Raw genomic sequence first — 15,584 nt, forward strand, 5'->3', positions numbered from 1 at the left:
CATGTTCTTCCACAGATGGTTGGTTTTATTGTTCAAGGAAGATTTATTGGCGAGGTGAATCTTATTAGTTAAAGATTGCTGTCAGAAGAAGGAATAAAATGGTTTCAGGTCATAGTTGATTTGTAAAAAGGCTGAATCACATATTCATGCTTCATCGTATCAGTGTACCTTCTTGGAACTTATAATTGTTTGATTATTAAGCTGATTTATAGACTGAGTAAAAATAAGAATAAATAACACTGCCTGGCTTTTCTGTTTTCTTTAGTTATTCCAATGGAAACAGCTGGAGAACTTATATTTCCGAGAGAAAAAATTCGCTGTTGAAGTTCATGATCCACGAAGGTGAGGATCAAAGACTTTTCTCTGTGTGACCCAGTTACTGTACAAATAATGCTGCTATCAACATTTGTGTACACGTTTTTATATGAACATATGTTTTCATTTCTCTGGGGTATATACCTAGGAGTGGAGTTGCTGGATCAAATGGTAACTATCTTTAACCCTTTGATGAACAGCAAGCAAGGCTGCTTTTCAAAGTGCTACACCATTTTACATCCCAAGCAGCAGTATATGTGGTTCCAATGCTGACACATCCTCACTGACACTTGTTACTTTTAGTCTTGTGTGCATGTATAGTTTATGCCATCCTAGTGGGTTGAAGTGGTACCTTCTTGTGGTTTTGATTTGCATTTCCCTCGTGACTAATGATGGCTGAGCACCTTTTCATGTGCTTCTCAGCTATTCATATATCTTTAGTAGAGAAATGTCTATTCAGATCTTTTGCTCATTTAAAATGTTGGTGTTCTTGGTCATTTAAAAAAAAAAAAAAAGAAAAAAAAGCCAAGTTATCAACATTAACTGAAGTCAGGAGGTTGGTTCTCAAATATCTTAGGAGAAATTCTTCTCCCCCACCCCCCTGCCAAGACAGAGTCTCACTCTGTCACCCAGACTGCAGTGCAGTGGTGCAATCTTGACTCACTGCAACCTCTACCTCCCAGGTTCAAATGATGCTCATGCCTCAGCCTCCCAAGTAGCTGGGAGTACAGGCATGTACCACCACACCAAGCTAATTTTTGTGTTTTTAGTAGAGACAGGCTTTCACCAGGCTGGTCTTGAACTCCTGACCTCAGGTGATCCACCCGCCTCGGCCTCCCAAAGTGCTGAACCATGGCACCCGGCCTTAAGAGAAATTATTAATCAGTCCTTAGTGGGAACTTTTCAGTCCCAAGATGGTTATGGATGGTTAGAGGCCAGAGGGATGGGAGGAAATACCTGTGATAAAAAGGTGACCCGAAGAGATAAGCAAAATTCCTACAGAAGAACATTAGTAACGCATCATACACACACAGTCTGTCTGCCTCTTGCCTGTTCTCTCTTTCACTCCCCCTCCCTCCCTTCTACCCTCCTTTCCCTCTCCCCCTCTCCCTCCTCCTCCTCCTCCTCCTCCCCCTCCTTCTCCCCCTCCTTCTCCCCCCTCCCCTTTCCTTTTTCCATCTGGTGTACAAGCAGCACTCTGGACAGTTTTGGACTTGCATATTTTCAGCCATTATCATTAAGTGCATTATCTGATAATGTCAGAGCCAGCCAAATCTACCTAGATTTGAAATGCTCTTTTACCTTGAATTAGGTGCTCATCCCACACTTGGTTGCTGCATCTTTAAAATCTTATCCCGGTCGGGTGCAGTGGCTCACGCCTGTAATCCCAGCACTTTGGGAGGCCAAGGTGGGCGGATCGCCTGAGGTCAGGAGATCAAGACCATCCTGGCTAACACAGTGAAACCCCGTCTCTACTAAAAATACAAAAAATTAGCCAGGCGTGGTGTTGGGCGCCTGTAGCCCCAGCTACTCAGGAGGCTGAGGCAGGAGAATGGCGTGAATCCGGGAGGCGGAGCTTGTAGTGAGCCGAGATGGCGCCACTGCACTCCAGCCTGGGCGACCGAGCGAGACTCTGTCTCAAAATTAATTAATTAATTAATTAATTAATTTTAAAAAATCTTATCCCATTTATTCCTTACCACTTGTGATGGCTATACATCCTTAGAGTTTCTAACTAAAAGTTTTTGTATAATCTCTAATTTGACTGATTCTTTATCAGCTTTTGAGTTCATGTGTATGTGTTTTTAAACATGCTCTTTATCCAGAAAGAGATTACTTAGGTCCGAATTGTTTTGTTGTAAAAGGAGAAAATCAGAAACTTGGTCGCCATTTGCATAAGAGTTTTTGCAACAGAAGACAAGAGGAACATGCCTTGTTACAATGCTGCTCGCAGGGTACATTTTGCATCATGCTGGGCCAGAGGGGAATTATTTGAGTGCTTTCTTTAATCTTTCAGGATTTCAGTTTCAAGAAGAACCTTTGGGCAAAGTGGCCTCTTTGTGCAAACATGGTATGCTAACTCTTCTCTCATCAAGTCCATTTGGGTAATGGCAATTAGTCAGCATCAGTTTTACCTGGACAGGAAACAAAGCAAAGTAAGTAACTGGCATCATTTCTATAGGGACAGATTCCCGTTTTGCATTCTGTTTAGAAGATAAACCGTCTCACAAAAGATGCAAGCACGTATATTTTTGCTCTCTGAGATTTTTTTATGTTTAACTTCCAACTATTTCAGATTTTTCATATGTTTAAATGATGGGCAATATATAAGCTGCTTTATAAGTTGTAAGACTGGCCAGCTTGTTGCCATGCATGTTTGTATATACTGGTGACACTGCTGGTGGTGATGGTGCCGGTGACATTTTAAAGTTAGTAACTGAACCACACCATGAGAAAATCATGTATAGTTATTAAAACATTTTAACTACAAAGCTTAAGGCTTGTGGGCTTTTTGTTTTGTTTTATTTTTTGGTCTGAAGAATGCCACTTGAATATGTGAAAATTCTAAATTATCCTCTGTGTTGATATTTTTATTGTATGTTAACTTAATTGTTCTATTAATTTGAAGTATGTTTGAGTTAATTCTGTTTCATTGTTGTATACCTCTTAGGCAAAAATTCCTTCAGCCAGGAGTTTAGACGAGATTGCAATGGATTTGACAGAGACAGGAACACAAAGGGCCTCCAAGCTGGTGACACTGGAGGCGAAAAGTCAGTTCATCATGGCAAGCAATGGCAGTTTAATCTCCTCAGGTAACATCTTGGGATTAGAGAATGTGCAAGCCATCTTTATTTTGTTTGTTTTTTCAGTCATAAACCACTTCTAAATTCATCTTTTAATCCATTCTTTTGGAAATAAATAAGCATGTCAATAAATATGTATGCAACAGCTTTGAATAAAATTTTAAGGCTAAGTTTTTAAAGAATATGTAGAAAGTCAAATTATAAATAGGTTGTGCATGTCATATGAGATACAAGGATGGTGAGTTCCTTGGTGTGGCTTGAAAGAACATATTCCACAGCAGCTGCTTTTTCCAGCATTTAGTTTTTGATACAGATAATTGTCTAATTCTCCTTGCAATATAAAATGCTGCACAAACATGATTACAAGCATACCCCTCAAATGTGATAGCTTCCCCTAAGCCCTTCCTCTGTAACAATTCTGGAATCTCTTATCATTAACTATATGTAACTTTACTAAAATGATTCGTCCCATCTAAATCTCACTATTAACTTGTGAATCTGAAGCATGACCTTCCTTCACACAGATTTTTCTTTTCCTTGCTTGCTTACTTTCTAAAAGAACACTTGAAACAACTCTTCAAGGACCATCTTACCTTCTCTTCTGCTCAGAAAAATGAAAATTTTCCTTGGGTGTGTCTGGGACATTAAACATTTTATCATTACCCCCAAAATGACTGAGCCAGGATGCAAAAAGGCACATTTTCTTACCAGATTCTGTTTGATACACAGAAGAATGAGAGAATGTTTTCCAGTTTCCTTTTATTATGTTGAGAAGCAAGGAGAAAAGAAATAAACTACCATTTAATAGCAGCTTTAGCTTAAAAATCCTTCGTCCCTTCGGAAGGAAGGAAACATCCCTTGTGTAAACCTTCCCTGCCCTTCCTTCATTCCCTAGGTTCTCAAGACTCAGAAGTTAGTGAGGAGCAAAAGAGAGAAAAAATCCTTGAACTAAAGAAGAAGGAGAAACTATTACAAGAAAAACTTCTGAAAAAAGTTGAGGAGCTTAAGAAGATCTGTCTGCGGGAGGCTGTGAGTCTGCTTTTTTGGGCTCATCGAATTGTGTTTGACAACTTTGACCAGTGTCAATTATCCGCTCTTGATTCTGTCCTGTTTTACAGGAGCTCACAGGCAAAATGCCAAAGGAGTATCCCCTGAACATAGGCGAGAAGCCTCCTCAGGTCAGAAGACGTGTGGGTACTGCCTTCAAATTAGATGACAACTTGCTGCCGAGTGAAGAGGTATGAACAACGCCTCTGAGCCTTTCAATTAATCCTGAGACAGGAAAGCTGTCTGAGTGTAGTGGACTTTTTCCTTTGGTTTTTAAGTCTCTGCTGTATGTTATCTCACCAGCAGAGATGGATCGTGTAGACCAAACTGAACCCTTTCTTTCACGCCCACTCCAGTCAAAATTGAGTTCTCACTACTTTACTCCCCAAATTATAGATAGCATTCAGTGAACTCCAAATGTTTCTCAATTGAGAGGCAGTATTATAAGAATTAAGAACTCCAGCATTAGGTTCATTTACTTAAAACTAAATAATAGCCTTTGGGAAATAGCTTGGCCTCTCTAAAGTCTCAAGTCTCAGGCCTCAGTTTTCCTCATCTGTAAAATGGGGGTAATGATTGAACTTCCCCCCAAGGGATCCAGTGAGTATTAAATGAGATAATACATGCACAGCACTGAGTTACAATCAAGTTAAAATATTTGTTAGCCAGTATAGAATGTATAATACTTTCTCATTTGCATGTCATCAGCCAATATAACCCTACCTGTATTGCTTGTAGAAATTTGACCATCTTAGCTTTAGAAAATTATATCTGTTTTCTTCTTTGGAAATCTTTGCTATTTATTGAGTGCTCACTGTGTACCCATCTCAGAGCTAAGCAATGCACATATATTATCTCATTTAATCCTCATCCTACTTTCATAAGGTAGGTGTTATCTTCATTTTACAAATGAAAAAAACTGACGCATTAAAAGATGAAGCTGTGTATCCAGGGTCATGCAACCAGGAATTACCAGGAAGAAGATCAACCCCAAATTTATCTGTCTCTAAAGCTATGCATATCAATATAACCTTCTGCATCCATGAGTTTTGAGTTAAGAATATATCCATAAAAACTGTGATCTTCTCCCAGCCAACTGAATGAATGAAAGGCCATTCCCTTCCTTGAAAAGGGAAGAGGTTTGGACTAATGAGAAGTTCAAGTTAAGACGGGTAAAGGAAAATGTTTGACAAGGATGTCTATGCAGTAAAATTTGGGAAGATAGTGTTCTCAAAGAACAACTGATTCAAGAAAGTGCACAGGAAGTTTTATTACACAGTGCATGTAAGAGTTGGTCGTATGTGTCCATAAAAATAAAACTATCATTGTATAAATGCAGGATCCTGCTTTGCAAGAACTGGAGAGTAATTTTCTAATACAACAAAAGCTGGTGGAAGCTGCAAAGAAACTTGCCAATGAGCCAGACCTTTGTAAAACTGTGAAGAAAAAGCGAAAGCAAGATTACACAGATGCGGTAAAAAAGCTTCAGGAGATTGAAAATGCAATAAACGAATACCGAATTAGATGTGGAAAGAAACCCAGCCAGAAAGCAACAGTGTTACCAGGTTAGTAATACGTAAGGTTTGTTTTTTGAGTCCCCTAATCAATACTTAATGGTATGTAGCATGTCCAAACCAGTTACCAGTTAATTTGGTGAGAGATAGAAAGAAGAACCAGATGATCAAAACTAAGTTTTCTTTTTTATTTGTAGATAGACTTTCACGCTTGTTGCCCATGCTGGAGTGCAATGGGGCAATCTCGGCTCACTGCAACCTCCACCTCCCGGGTTCAAGTGATTGTCCTGCCTCAGCCTCCCAAGTAGCTGGGGTTATAAGCATGCACCACCACACTCAGCTAATTTTGTATTTTTGGTAGAGACGGGGTTTCTCTATCTTGGTCAGGCTGGTCTCAAACTCCTGATCTCAGGTGATCCACCCTCCTCGGCCTCCCAAAGTGCTGGGATTACAGGCATGAGCCACTGTGCCTGACAAAACTAAGTTTCTTAGGATAAAAATTGTTTGGAATTTCAGTTTTGTAAGTATGTAAACTTGATTAAAAATTTCTGTAATTTATGAAGGCTATTTAAAGATATGGGCAGCACGGGCACAGCACCCCACACCTATAATCCCAGCACTTTGGGAGGCTTAGGTGAGCAGATCACTTGAGCTAAGGATTTTGAGACCGCTCTGGGAAGCATGGTGAAACCCTATCTCTTCAAAAAATATTTTAAAAATTAGCCAGGCATGGTGGTGCACACCTGTAGTCCCAGCCACAGGGGAGGCTGAAATGGGAGGATCATTTGAGCCCAGGCAGTCGAGGCTGCAGTGAGCTATGACTGCACCACTGCACTCCAGTCTGGGTGACAGGGCAAGACCCTGTCTAAAAAAAATAGAAAAAAGAAAAAAGAAAAGTAAACATAATTAAAAAATAAAGATACAGGCAAATGGTCATGATATAACATGAAATGCAGAAAAACCAGATATAAAATTGTTACCACAACATGATCCCAATTTTATAGAAACCTGCACACACAAAGACTGGCCAATAAATATTTCAAAATACTAATAGTTGTGAAATTTCAAGTAACTTAATTTTCTTCTTAATGTTCTTCTGTATTTTCCAAGTTCTCAACATTATGTATTTATGACTTTCATTTTCAGAAAAAAAAGTAAACTGAGAAATCCCAGGTAGATTTAAAGTCCAATTGACCTTACATGTTTATTGGCATGGTTTTCAGCCTGGTGATTGAAATATGATTGTATTTTTTTGATTCTAAGAGTTTTTTTCTTTACATTTTAACATCTATGAAATTGGGATAGTTTTGTGGGGTTTTTTTTGTTTGTTTTTGTTTTTGAGACAGAATCTCTCTCTGTGGCCCAAGCTGGAGTGCAGTGCTACCATCAAACCTCACTGCAGCCTCGACTTCCTGGGCTCCAGTGATCCTCCTACCTCAGCCTCCCTAGTAGCTGGGACTATAGGCGTACACCACCATGCCCGGCTAATGTTTTGTAGACATGGGGATTCACTGTGTTGCCCGGGCTGGTCTCAAACTCCTGAGCTCAAGCAATCCTCCTGCCTCAGCCTCCCAAAGTGCTGGGATTGCAGGTGTGAGCCACCACGCCCAGTCTTGGGATAGTTCTTAACACACTAGATGGTGTGTTACAATCATACTTGGCAGTACTTTTTCAATTAATTTATTTTTTACTGGTACTTAAAATATATATCTTAGATTTGATTAAATAAGGTAAGTGAGTTTAGAATATACTTGGGTGTAGAGCATATGATTTACAAAGCAGACGTTGCTTTTGGAAAGGGAATGTACAGCATCAACACACAAGTGTTAGTCCACTACAGCTGGAGAATGTAGAGTAGCTTTGACTGAACGTGAAATCCAGGTTTCCTTGGGGGTGGTTAATTTCTGGACCTACAGATATGGGTTATTAGCATTGTGCTTAACTTCATGACCATTTGCTATGGCCCATTCATCCTCAAACTGTGCAAAATTCAAATGGTCTCCTTTACAGTGAAAGTATGCCTGACAGCTGACTATACTGGCACCTTGCCTTCAAGCTCCACTGTGTGTCTAATAGAGTTCACTTGTCTCTGATACAGCTTAACATTAGAGATTGGTTGGAGAGCTTCCCTTCATAATGGTTTTGAAATTTACATTGAAGGATTATATTTGCCTAGAAATTTGTGCCAAAGCACTCAACTGAATATGGAATGATTTGCAAATGCAGATCAATGCATCTGAGATACTTATATTTACTGAATATGTTTGTGGGTTTTGTTTGTTTGTTTTTTGTTTTGTTTTGTTTTGTTTTCTTTTGAGACAGAGCTCTCTCTGCTGCCCAGGTTGGAGTGCAGTGGCATGATCTTGGCTCACTGCAACCTCTGCCTCCCAGGTTCAAGCAGTTCTTCTGCCTCAGCCTCCCAAATAGCTGGGGTTACAGGCATGCACCACCATGCTTGGCTAATTTTTGTATTTTTAGTAGAGACAGTGTTTCACTGTGTTGGCCAGGTCTCAAATTCCTGACCTCCAGGCATCTGCCAACCTCGGCCTCTTGAAGTGCTGAGATTACAGCTGTGAGTCACCGCACGCGGCCATGTTCTTTAACATTTGATGGATACCAGCAATAGTCAGAGTGTTATGGCCATTGCCAACCAGAACGCAGTGTCTAGGTAACTAAAGATTTAAGTCTAGCTAACATTTACTGAGCATTTGCCATGTAATGGGAGCTGGGCTAGGGGCTTTACATCCGTTATTCTAACGCCTCACCCCAGCACCACGTGATAGGTACTGCTGTTATCCCCATTGTGGGGTTGAGCCAGGTGATACAGATTAATTTGCCCAAAGTCTCATAGTCGATAAATGGCAAAACCAAGACTTAAACCTAATTCAGCGGTTCTCAACCAGGGAGGCTGGAAATCCTATAATGCACAGGACAGCTCCCCAGGACAGAGGATTATCCAGTTCAAAATGTCAGTAGTGCCACTGTTGAGAAACCTGTTGAAAAGCTTGGCCAGTCATAGTGATTCACACCTTTAATCCCAGTACTTTGGGAGGCCTAGGCAGGCAGATCGCTTGAGCCCAGGAGTTCAAGACCAGCCTGGCCAAATGGTGATACCCTATCTTTACTAAAAATCCAAAAAATTAGCCAAGAGTGGTGCTGTGTACCTGTAATTTCAGCTACTCAGAAGGCTGAGGTGGAAGGATTGCTTAAGCGCAGGAGATTCAGGCTGCAGTGAGCCATGATCGCACCATTGCACTCCAGCCTGGGCAACAGAATGAGACCCTGTCCTAAAAACAAACAAGAAAAAAAAAAAAAAAAGAAAAGTCCTTTCTTTCAGGGAGGGGTCAAAAGCCAAGTTATATTAAGAGTAGATTCTGAAATGAGGATTCAAATGTGTTTTATTTAACATTTAGCCTTTATGATAAGAATGGCATGATTTTTCTTTCCAGTTTGTTGGTCGTAAGCACTAAATATGTAGGCAAAGTTTTCTTCCAGTGTAGAAGAAACACTGAAAACTAGTTTAAAACCAGCACTCCCTTGAAGTCTGTTCCATTTTAAGAAATAATCTAATGTAATATTTGTACCATATGTAAAATGTTTTGATTTTTGTTAGTATATGGGTCAATTCTTACTACGGTAGTTAATTATTCTTAATGCACTGTAACTAATTACATTTATTGAAATGAAAATAAAATGCACTCCATTGAAAATTGTTTCTCTAAGCCCCCTCTAATTGTATAAATGCACAATGGAACTGAAGGCAGTTATTTTTGTTCACAGAAGACATAATCCCCTCAGAGAGTAGCTCTTTGTCTGACACCACCACCTTTGATGATCGTAAGTGGCTCTTCCTTTTTTGGTTTAACAATGTGAGATATTCTGAAATAATTAAGATAATTTTCTTAGTCAAGTAAGGCCTATTTGTTTTTCTTTTGAGAAGAAGTAGAATAAACTAACTTACATTTATGCAAAATGATTGGGAAAGGAAGTGTATGATTAACACCTACTCAGGTTAACTCAGTATTAATAACAGGACCACAAAAATCACATGACCTCAGGAAATCAGAATGCCCTCACAGGAGTATCTAAGTCTCTCAGTAAGGACTTCAAGGCTCTCTAAAGTGTTTCTTAACTTTTTATTTTGAAGTAATCATAGACTCATGGAAGCTGCATGATTAATAGAAAGACTCCTTCACCCAGCTTTTCCCAATGGTGACATCTTATGTATCTGGAGTCCCATATCAAAACCAGGATATTAGATTGTACACTTTATCACTATATTCATCACAATATGAAATAAACTTTCATATTCTAGATAAAGGAAAGTTTATTATACTTAGGAAGAAAGGCACAGTTAGACATTGGGCTACCTGTCATTTTGTTGTTTCATAGGGGCAGGCTGTATTGATTGTAATGGCCTGTATTTGTTCAGTATATTTCTTTTCTTTTCTTTTCTTTCTTTCTTTTTTGTTTTTTGTTTGTTTGTTTGTTTGTTTGTTTTGTTTTGTTTTTTGAGATGGAGTTTCGCTCTTGTTGCCCAGGCTAGAGTGCAATGGCGCGACCTCAGCTCACTGCAACCTCCGCCTCCCGGGTTCAAGCAATTCTCCTGCCTCAGCCCCCCTAGTAGCTGGGATTATAGGCGTTAGCCACCACGCCTGGCTAATTTTTGTATTTTTAGTAGAGATGGGGTTTCACCATGTTGGTCAGGCTAGTCTCGAACTCCTGACCTCAGGTGATCCACCTGCCTCGGCCTCCCAAAGTGCTGGGATTACAGGCATGAGCCACCGTGCCCAGCTGTTTAATACAGTTCATTATAGAATGGGTTTACTATCAACTAATAGAGTATTTCTTTGTCATCTCTTGTACTTAATCATGATTGAGTTGTGGTATGACTTGAATTCCAGGAAACCACCCCCACACCGCTTTATCTTCCCCAAGTTTTATGGTGCATAAAATTTCACCACTGCAGAATTTTTCCTATGAGCTGATGTTTGGTCATGTTTGCCATCCCTCTTTGAAAATGTAAATATCAGTGGGAAACATAACAAGCCTCTAATGATGCAGCGTAAATCAGTTTCCTTACTTTCAATGACAGGATAAGCCTTTGGCCAAAGAGGCCTGAAAACTTTAAAAGTAAAGGTGAACAAAAATGATCCAGGCCAACTTCCCCTTGGTTCACACTGGAAGTTTTCTTTAACATAGCTTTTTAAAAGCTGCGGTATTACCCATTCCCCTTGAGTGCTTTACTTACTCAGAGTGACACCTGTTGAATTTGGCAAAAGATGGTTCGGGTCCCAGAAGACTGTTCAGTAATTTCATTTTTTCTGGTGTATAAAATATAAAAATTAACTTCTTGAAAGTTATGATCTTCTAAAAATATCATCTTTGGAAGGACGCTTTGTTCACTAAATCTTCCAATTTCTTTTTTGAGATGTTGGCAAGATATTTATTTATTTATTTACCTGTTAATTGGCCTACTTATTTTTTCATTCACCCATTTACTTATTATAGCCAGTGACGCCTTCACTCTTGCTGGGCAGCGATCAAGTTCAGTACCTCATTCTCCAAGAATTCTTCCCCCCAAGTCTCTTGGTATTGAGCGAACCCATTTCAGAAAGTCGTCCATCAATGAACAGTTTGTGGATACCAGGCAGTCCAGGTGAGGGGTCGTATCGTCAGTTAATGCCTCACAGCTAGGACATTTTTCCTCCAAAATGCAATGTATGGTTGATACATTTTTACATGTTTTTATTTATTCTTCCAAAAGATGTTATCTTGTAAAACTAGGGCATAGAAACTAACCCAGTTATTTGTTGTTCACAGCAAATGAAAATGTTTTTAATAAGTCTTTTAAAATGCATTCGACCATTTCCTTGACTTTAAAGTCTATTTGATCTATGTGAACTTATAGGGACATTAATTATCATCTGGATTTGGACATACTGTCCACAGTTCAGTTTCATAGTCACTGGTCTAAGGAAATTGTCACTAAAGTCCACTCTGCCAAACCAAGTAGCAGGACTGATTTGCAGTCCTGCAAATACACATGGAACTTAAACTCATAATCTGTAAAATAGATAATCCAAGCATTTTCCCAGATATCTCAGGTAAATATCAGGGCAGTGAGACCAGGTTTTAGAAACATGACAGACCAGTGGTTCCCAGAATTTGGTTGTATGGATCAATCCTTAAAAAACAAACAGTTACCAGCTGTTTGCTTTGCCTAAAAAGAAATTTTCCAACAGATTGAGTGTGGTAGCTCATACCTATAATCCCAGCACTTTTAGGAGGCCAAGGTTGGGAGGATCACTTGAGCTCAAGAGTTGGAGACCAGTCTGGGCAACCTAATGAAGCCCTATCTCTACAAATTTTATAGAGAGAGTCTCTTTGTGTCACTCAGGCTGGAATGCAGTGGTGTAATCTCAGCTCACTACAACCTTGCCTCCTGGGTTCAAGCAATTCTCCCACCTCAGCCTCTCAAGTAACTGGGATTACAGGCACGTGCCACCACACCTGGCTAATTTTTATATTTTTAGTAGAGACAGGGTCTCACCATGTTGGCCAGGCTGGTCTTGAACTCCTGACCTCAGCTGATCCAACCACCTCAGTCTCCCAAAGTGCTGGGATTACAGGCATGAGCCACTGTGCCCAGCCCAAAATTTTTTTTTTCAATTAGCCAGACATGGTGTTGCATACTTGGGAGACTGAAGCAGGAGGATTGCTTGAGCCCAGGATTTCACAATTGAAGTGAACTATGATCGTGTCACTGCACCCTAGTCTGGGCAACAGAGCAAGATGCTGTCTCAGAAAAAAAAAGAAAATAAAAAGAAAACAAAAGAAACGTTCAAACAAATAGCACCATGAATCCATGAAAGAAATGACATTTTTATATCAAAAATATATTCACTATCATTGTTGTAGTAATACTAATCAAATGAAGTTAACATTTCACTTAATGTAATGTTAGTTTCATTTTATATTAACTTCATATAACATTTCTATTGAGCACTTACTTTTTTTTTTTTTTTTTTTCCGAGACAGTGTCTCACTCTGTCACCCAGGCTGAAATGCAGTGGCGCCATCTTGGCTCACTGCAACCTTCGCCTTTCAGGTTCAAGCGATTCTTCCCCCTCAGCCCCCCAAGTAGCTGGGACTCAGACGCCCACCACCACACCTGGCTAATTTTTGTATTTTTAGTAGAGATAGAGTTTCATCATGTTGGCCAGGCTGGTCTTGAACTCCTGACCCCAGGTGATCCGCCCACTTCGGCCTTGCAAAGTGCTAGGATTACAGGCATAGGTCACTGCGCCTGGCCACTATTGAGTACTTACTGTGTCCTAGATACTGTTTATGTTTTTCCTAGGTAATTTATTAATGAATTTAAACTTCACGACAACCCTGATAGTGTTACTACTGTCATTACCCTTTACAGATAAGCACACTGAGGGCCAGAGACCATGAATAACTTCTTTGGGTTCATCAGCTAGTAAACATGGGAATCAAGGTTTGAACCTAGGTAGCCTAGAACTTGGCAGGATCCAAAGCTTGCGATCTGATTTCACTGAATGTGTTATACCGCATCTCAGCAAAGATGGGAAGTATTTGCTCTACAAGGGCCAGAAATAAAAATCAAAAAAATTTAAATAAAGGAAATTATTCTCAAAATCAAGGTAGATTATTAGATTATTCAAGTTGGATAAATTGTGACTTATGAAAATATAACCTACACATTGTTATGTTTCTATTTTATTTTATTTTGTTTTATTTTATTTTACTTTTATTTTATTTTATTTTATTTTATTTATTTTATTTTATTTTTTGAGATGGAGTCTCACTCAGCCGCCCAAGCTGGAGTGCAGTGGTGCGATCTCAGCTCACTGCAAGCTCCTCCTCCCAGGTTCATGCCATTCTCCTGCCTCTGGCTCCCGAGTAGCTGGGACTACAGGTGCCCGCCACCACGCCCGGCTAATTTTTTTGTATTTTTAGTAGAGACGATGTTTCACTGTATTAGCCACGATGGTCTTGATCTCCTGACCTCATGATCCGCCCACGTCGGCCTCCCAAAGTGCTGTGATTACAGGTGTGAACCACCGCACCCGGTCACATTATTATATTTCTAATTTGTTAAAGGCCAGTGAAGACTTTATCACATATCAGCCCAGTTTGTGGATTAGCATTTAGGAACTTTTGCCTGAAATGGTAAGAGATCCAAGGAGCTACAGCTGTGCTAGCCAGTTTAATTAAAAGTAAATAAAATTTAAAATTTGGTTCCTCAGTCATGCTAGCCACAATTCAAATGCTCAGCAGCCACATGTGGCTGGTGGCTATCATATTGGTCAGAACAGACACAGGACATTTTCATCACTGCAGAAAGTCCTGTTGGATAACATGAGACAAGTGAGCTTCTTATGGAAAACAAAGCTATTTCAGCAAAAGGAAGAATTATAGCTGGGAATCATTGTCTTAAAAATTATTATACCCACATCTCCAGTCACTTACGATGGACTTGCTCTTTGATCCAGCAATTTCACTTAGGAATTTTACTACTGAATCGACTAACTACATGTAGAATGCTCATTATAACCTTGCTACACTAATGGCAAATTGAAAACAAAGTACATGTTCAACTAGTGGATTATTTAAACAAAGTATGGTAAATCCATACAATAAAATGCTATGCAGTCATTAAAATAACACTGTAGACAAATATTAAGCAACATAAAATGTTAGATACAACTTAACTTTTTAAAAAATGAGTGTTGAAAAAGAATATATAGTAAATCTCATGTTTTCTTGTTAAAAAATAAATACGTATGTTTATATATAGATACATGCTTATAAGTTTATGTGCTTAGGAAAAATAATCTGTAAACATTTAGTGTTGACTGGCTATATATAAGGTATCAGATTATATAGGTGGTGGCTCAGAGCGCCTGTAATCCCAGCACTTTGGGAGGCTGCGGGGGGCAGATTACTTGAGGTCAGGAGTTCAAAAACAGCCTGGTCAACATGGTGAAACCCCGTCTCTACTAAAAATACAAAAACAAACAAACAAACAAACAAAAGATTAGCCAGGCATGGTGGTGCACACCTGTAATTCCAGCTACTTGGGAAGCTGAGGTGGGAGGATCACTTGAACCCAGGAGCTGGAGGTTGCAGTGAACCAAGATCGTGCCACTCTCCTCAGGCCTGGGTGACAGAGTGAGACTCCATCTAAAAAAAGATTATAGACATTTAAATTTTTCTTTTTATCTGTTTTTTTAAATCTATTTTTAAAGTTTTCTCTAATGAACTTAGACTTGCTTTTGTAGTAAGTAAAATTTGATCAAAATTATTTTTAGTTAAAAAAATTAACTTCCATCCTGGCTAACATGGTGAATCCCTGTCTCAACTAAAAATACAGAAAAATTAGCCAAGTGTGGTGGCGGGTGCCTGTAGTCCCAGCTACTCAGGAGGCTGAGGCAGGAGAATGGCATGAACCCGGGGGGCAGAGCTTGCGGTGAGCCGAGATCGCGCCACTGCACTCCAGCCTGGGGGATAGAGCGAGACTCCATCTCAAAAGAAAAAAAAAAGAAAAAATTAACTTCAAATTGTGTTGTCACTGTGCTGGGAAGTAGACATAGTGATTTAAGGATGTTGCTCTTAGTCCAGGGACCAGCAAACAACAGCCCAGTGGCTAAATCCATCCTGCTGTTTTTGTGTAGCCCATGAGCTAAGAATGGTTTTTATATTTTTAGGTAGCTGGTGGTGGGGGGATCAAAAGCAACATTTTATGACGTGTAAAAATGATATGAAATTTAGCATCCATAGGTCATTTTCTTGGAACACGGCCACACCCATTCTCTTACATATTATCCATGGCTGCTTTTGCACTGCAAGGACAGAGTTGAGTAGTCGCTATGGA

General features: G+C 39.6%; 1 protein-coding gene across 1 annotated transcript in view; it reads left to right on the forward strand.

The window, feature by feature from the left end:
- The window catches only part of FRMD4B (FERM domain containing 4B), a 208,699-nt gene that overhangs the window by 180,248 nt on the left and 12,867 nt on the right, over window positions 1-15,584 (forward strand). The window contains exons 12-19 of the mRNA XM_023200208.2: window positions 266-342; window positions 2,333-2,471; window positions 2,987-3,128; window positions 4,015-4,148; window positions 4,238-4,357; window positions 5,506-5,731; window positions 9,461-9,517; window positions 11,192-11,339. Coding sequence (XP_023055976.1) covers window positions 266-342; window positions 2,333-2,471; window positions 2,987-3,128; window positions 4,015-4,148; window positions 4,238-4,357; window positions 5,506-5,731; window positions 9,461-9,517; window positions 11,192-11,339 — 1,043 coding nt within the window. The remainder of the gene's footprint in view (window positions 1-265; window positions 343-2,332; window positions 2,472-2,986; window positions 3,129-4,014; window positions 4,149-4,237; window positions 4,358-5,505; window positions 5,732-9,460; window positions 9,518-11,191; window positions 11,340-15,584) is intronic.

Source organism: Piliocolobus tephrosceles, chromosome 2 (assembly GCF_002776525.5).
Source record: "Piliocolobus tephrosceles isolate RC106 chromosome 2, ASM277652v3, whole genome shotgun sequence".
In the NCBI taxonomy this organism is placed as follows: Eukaryota; Metazoa; Chordata; class Mammalia; order Primates; family Cercopithecidae; genus Piliocolobus; species Piliocolobus tephrosceles.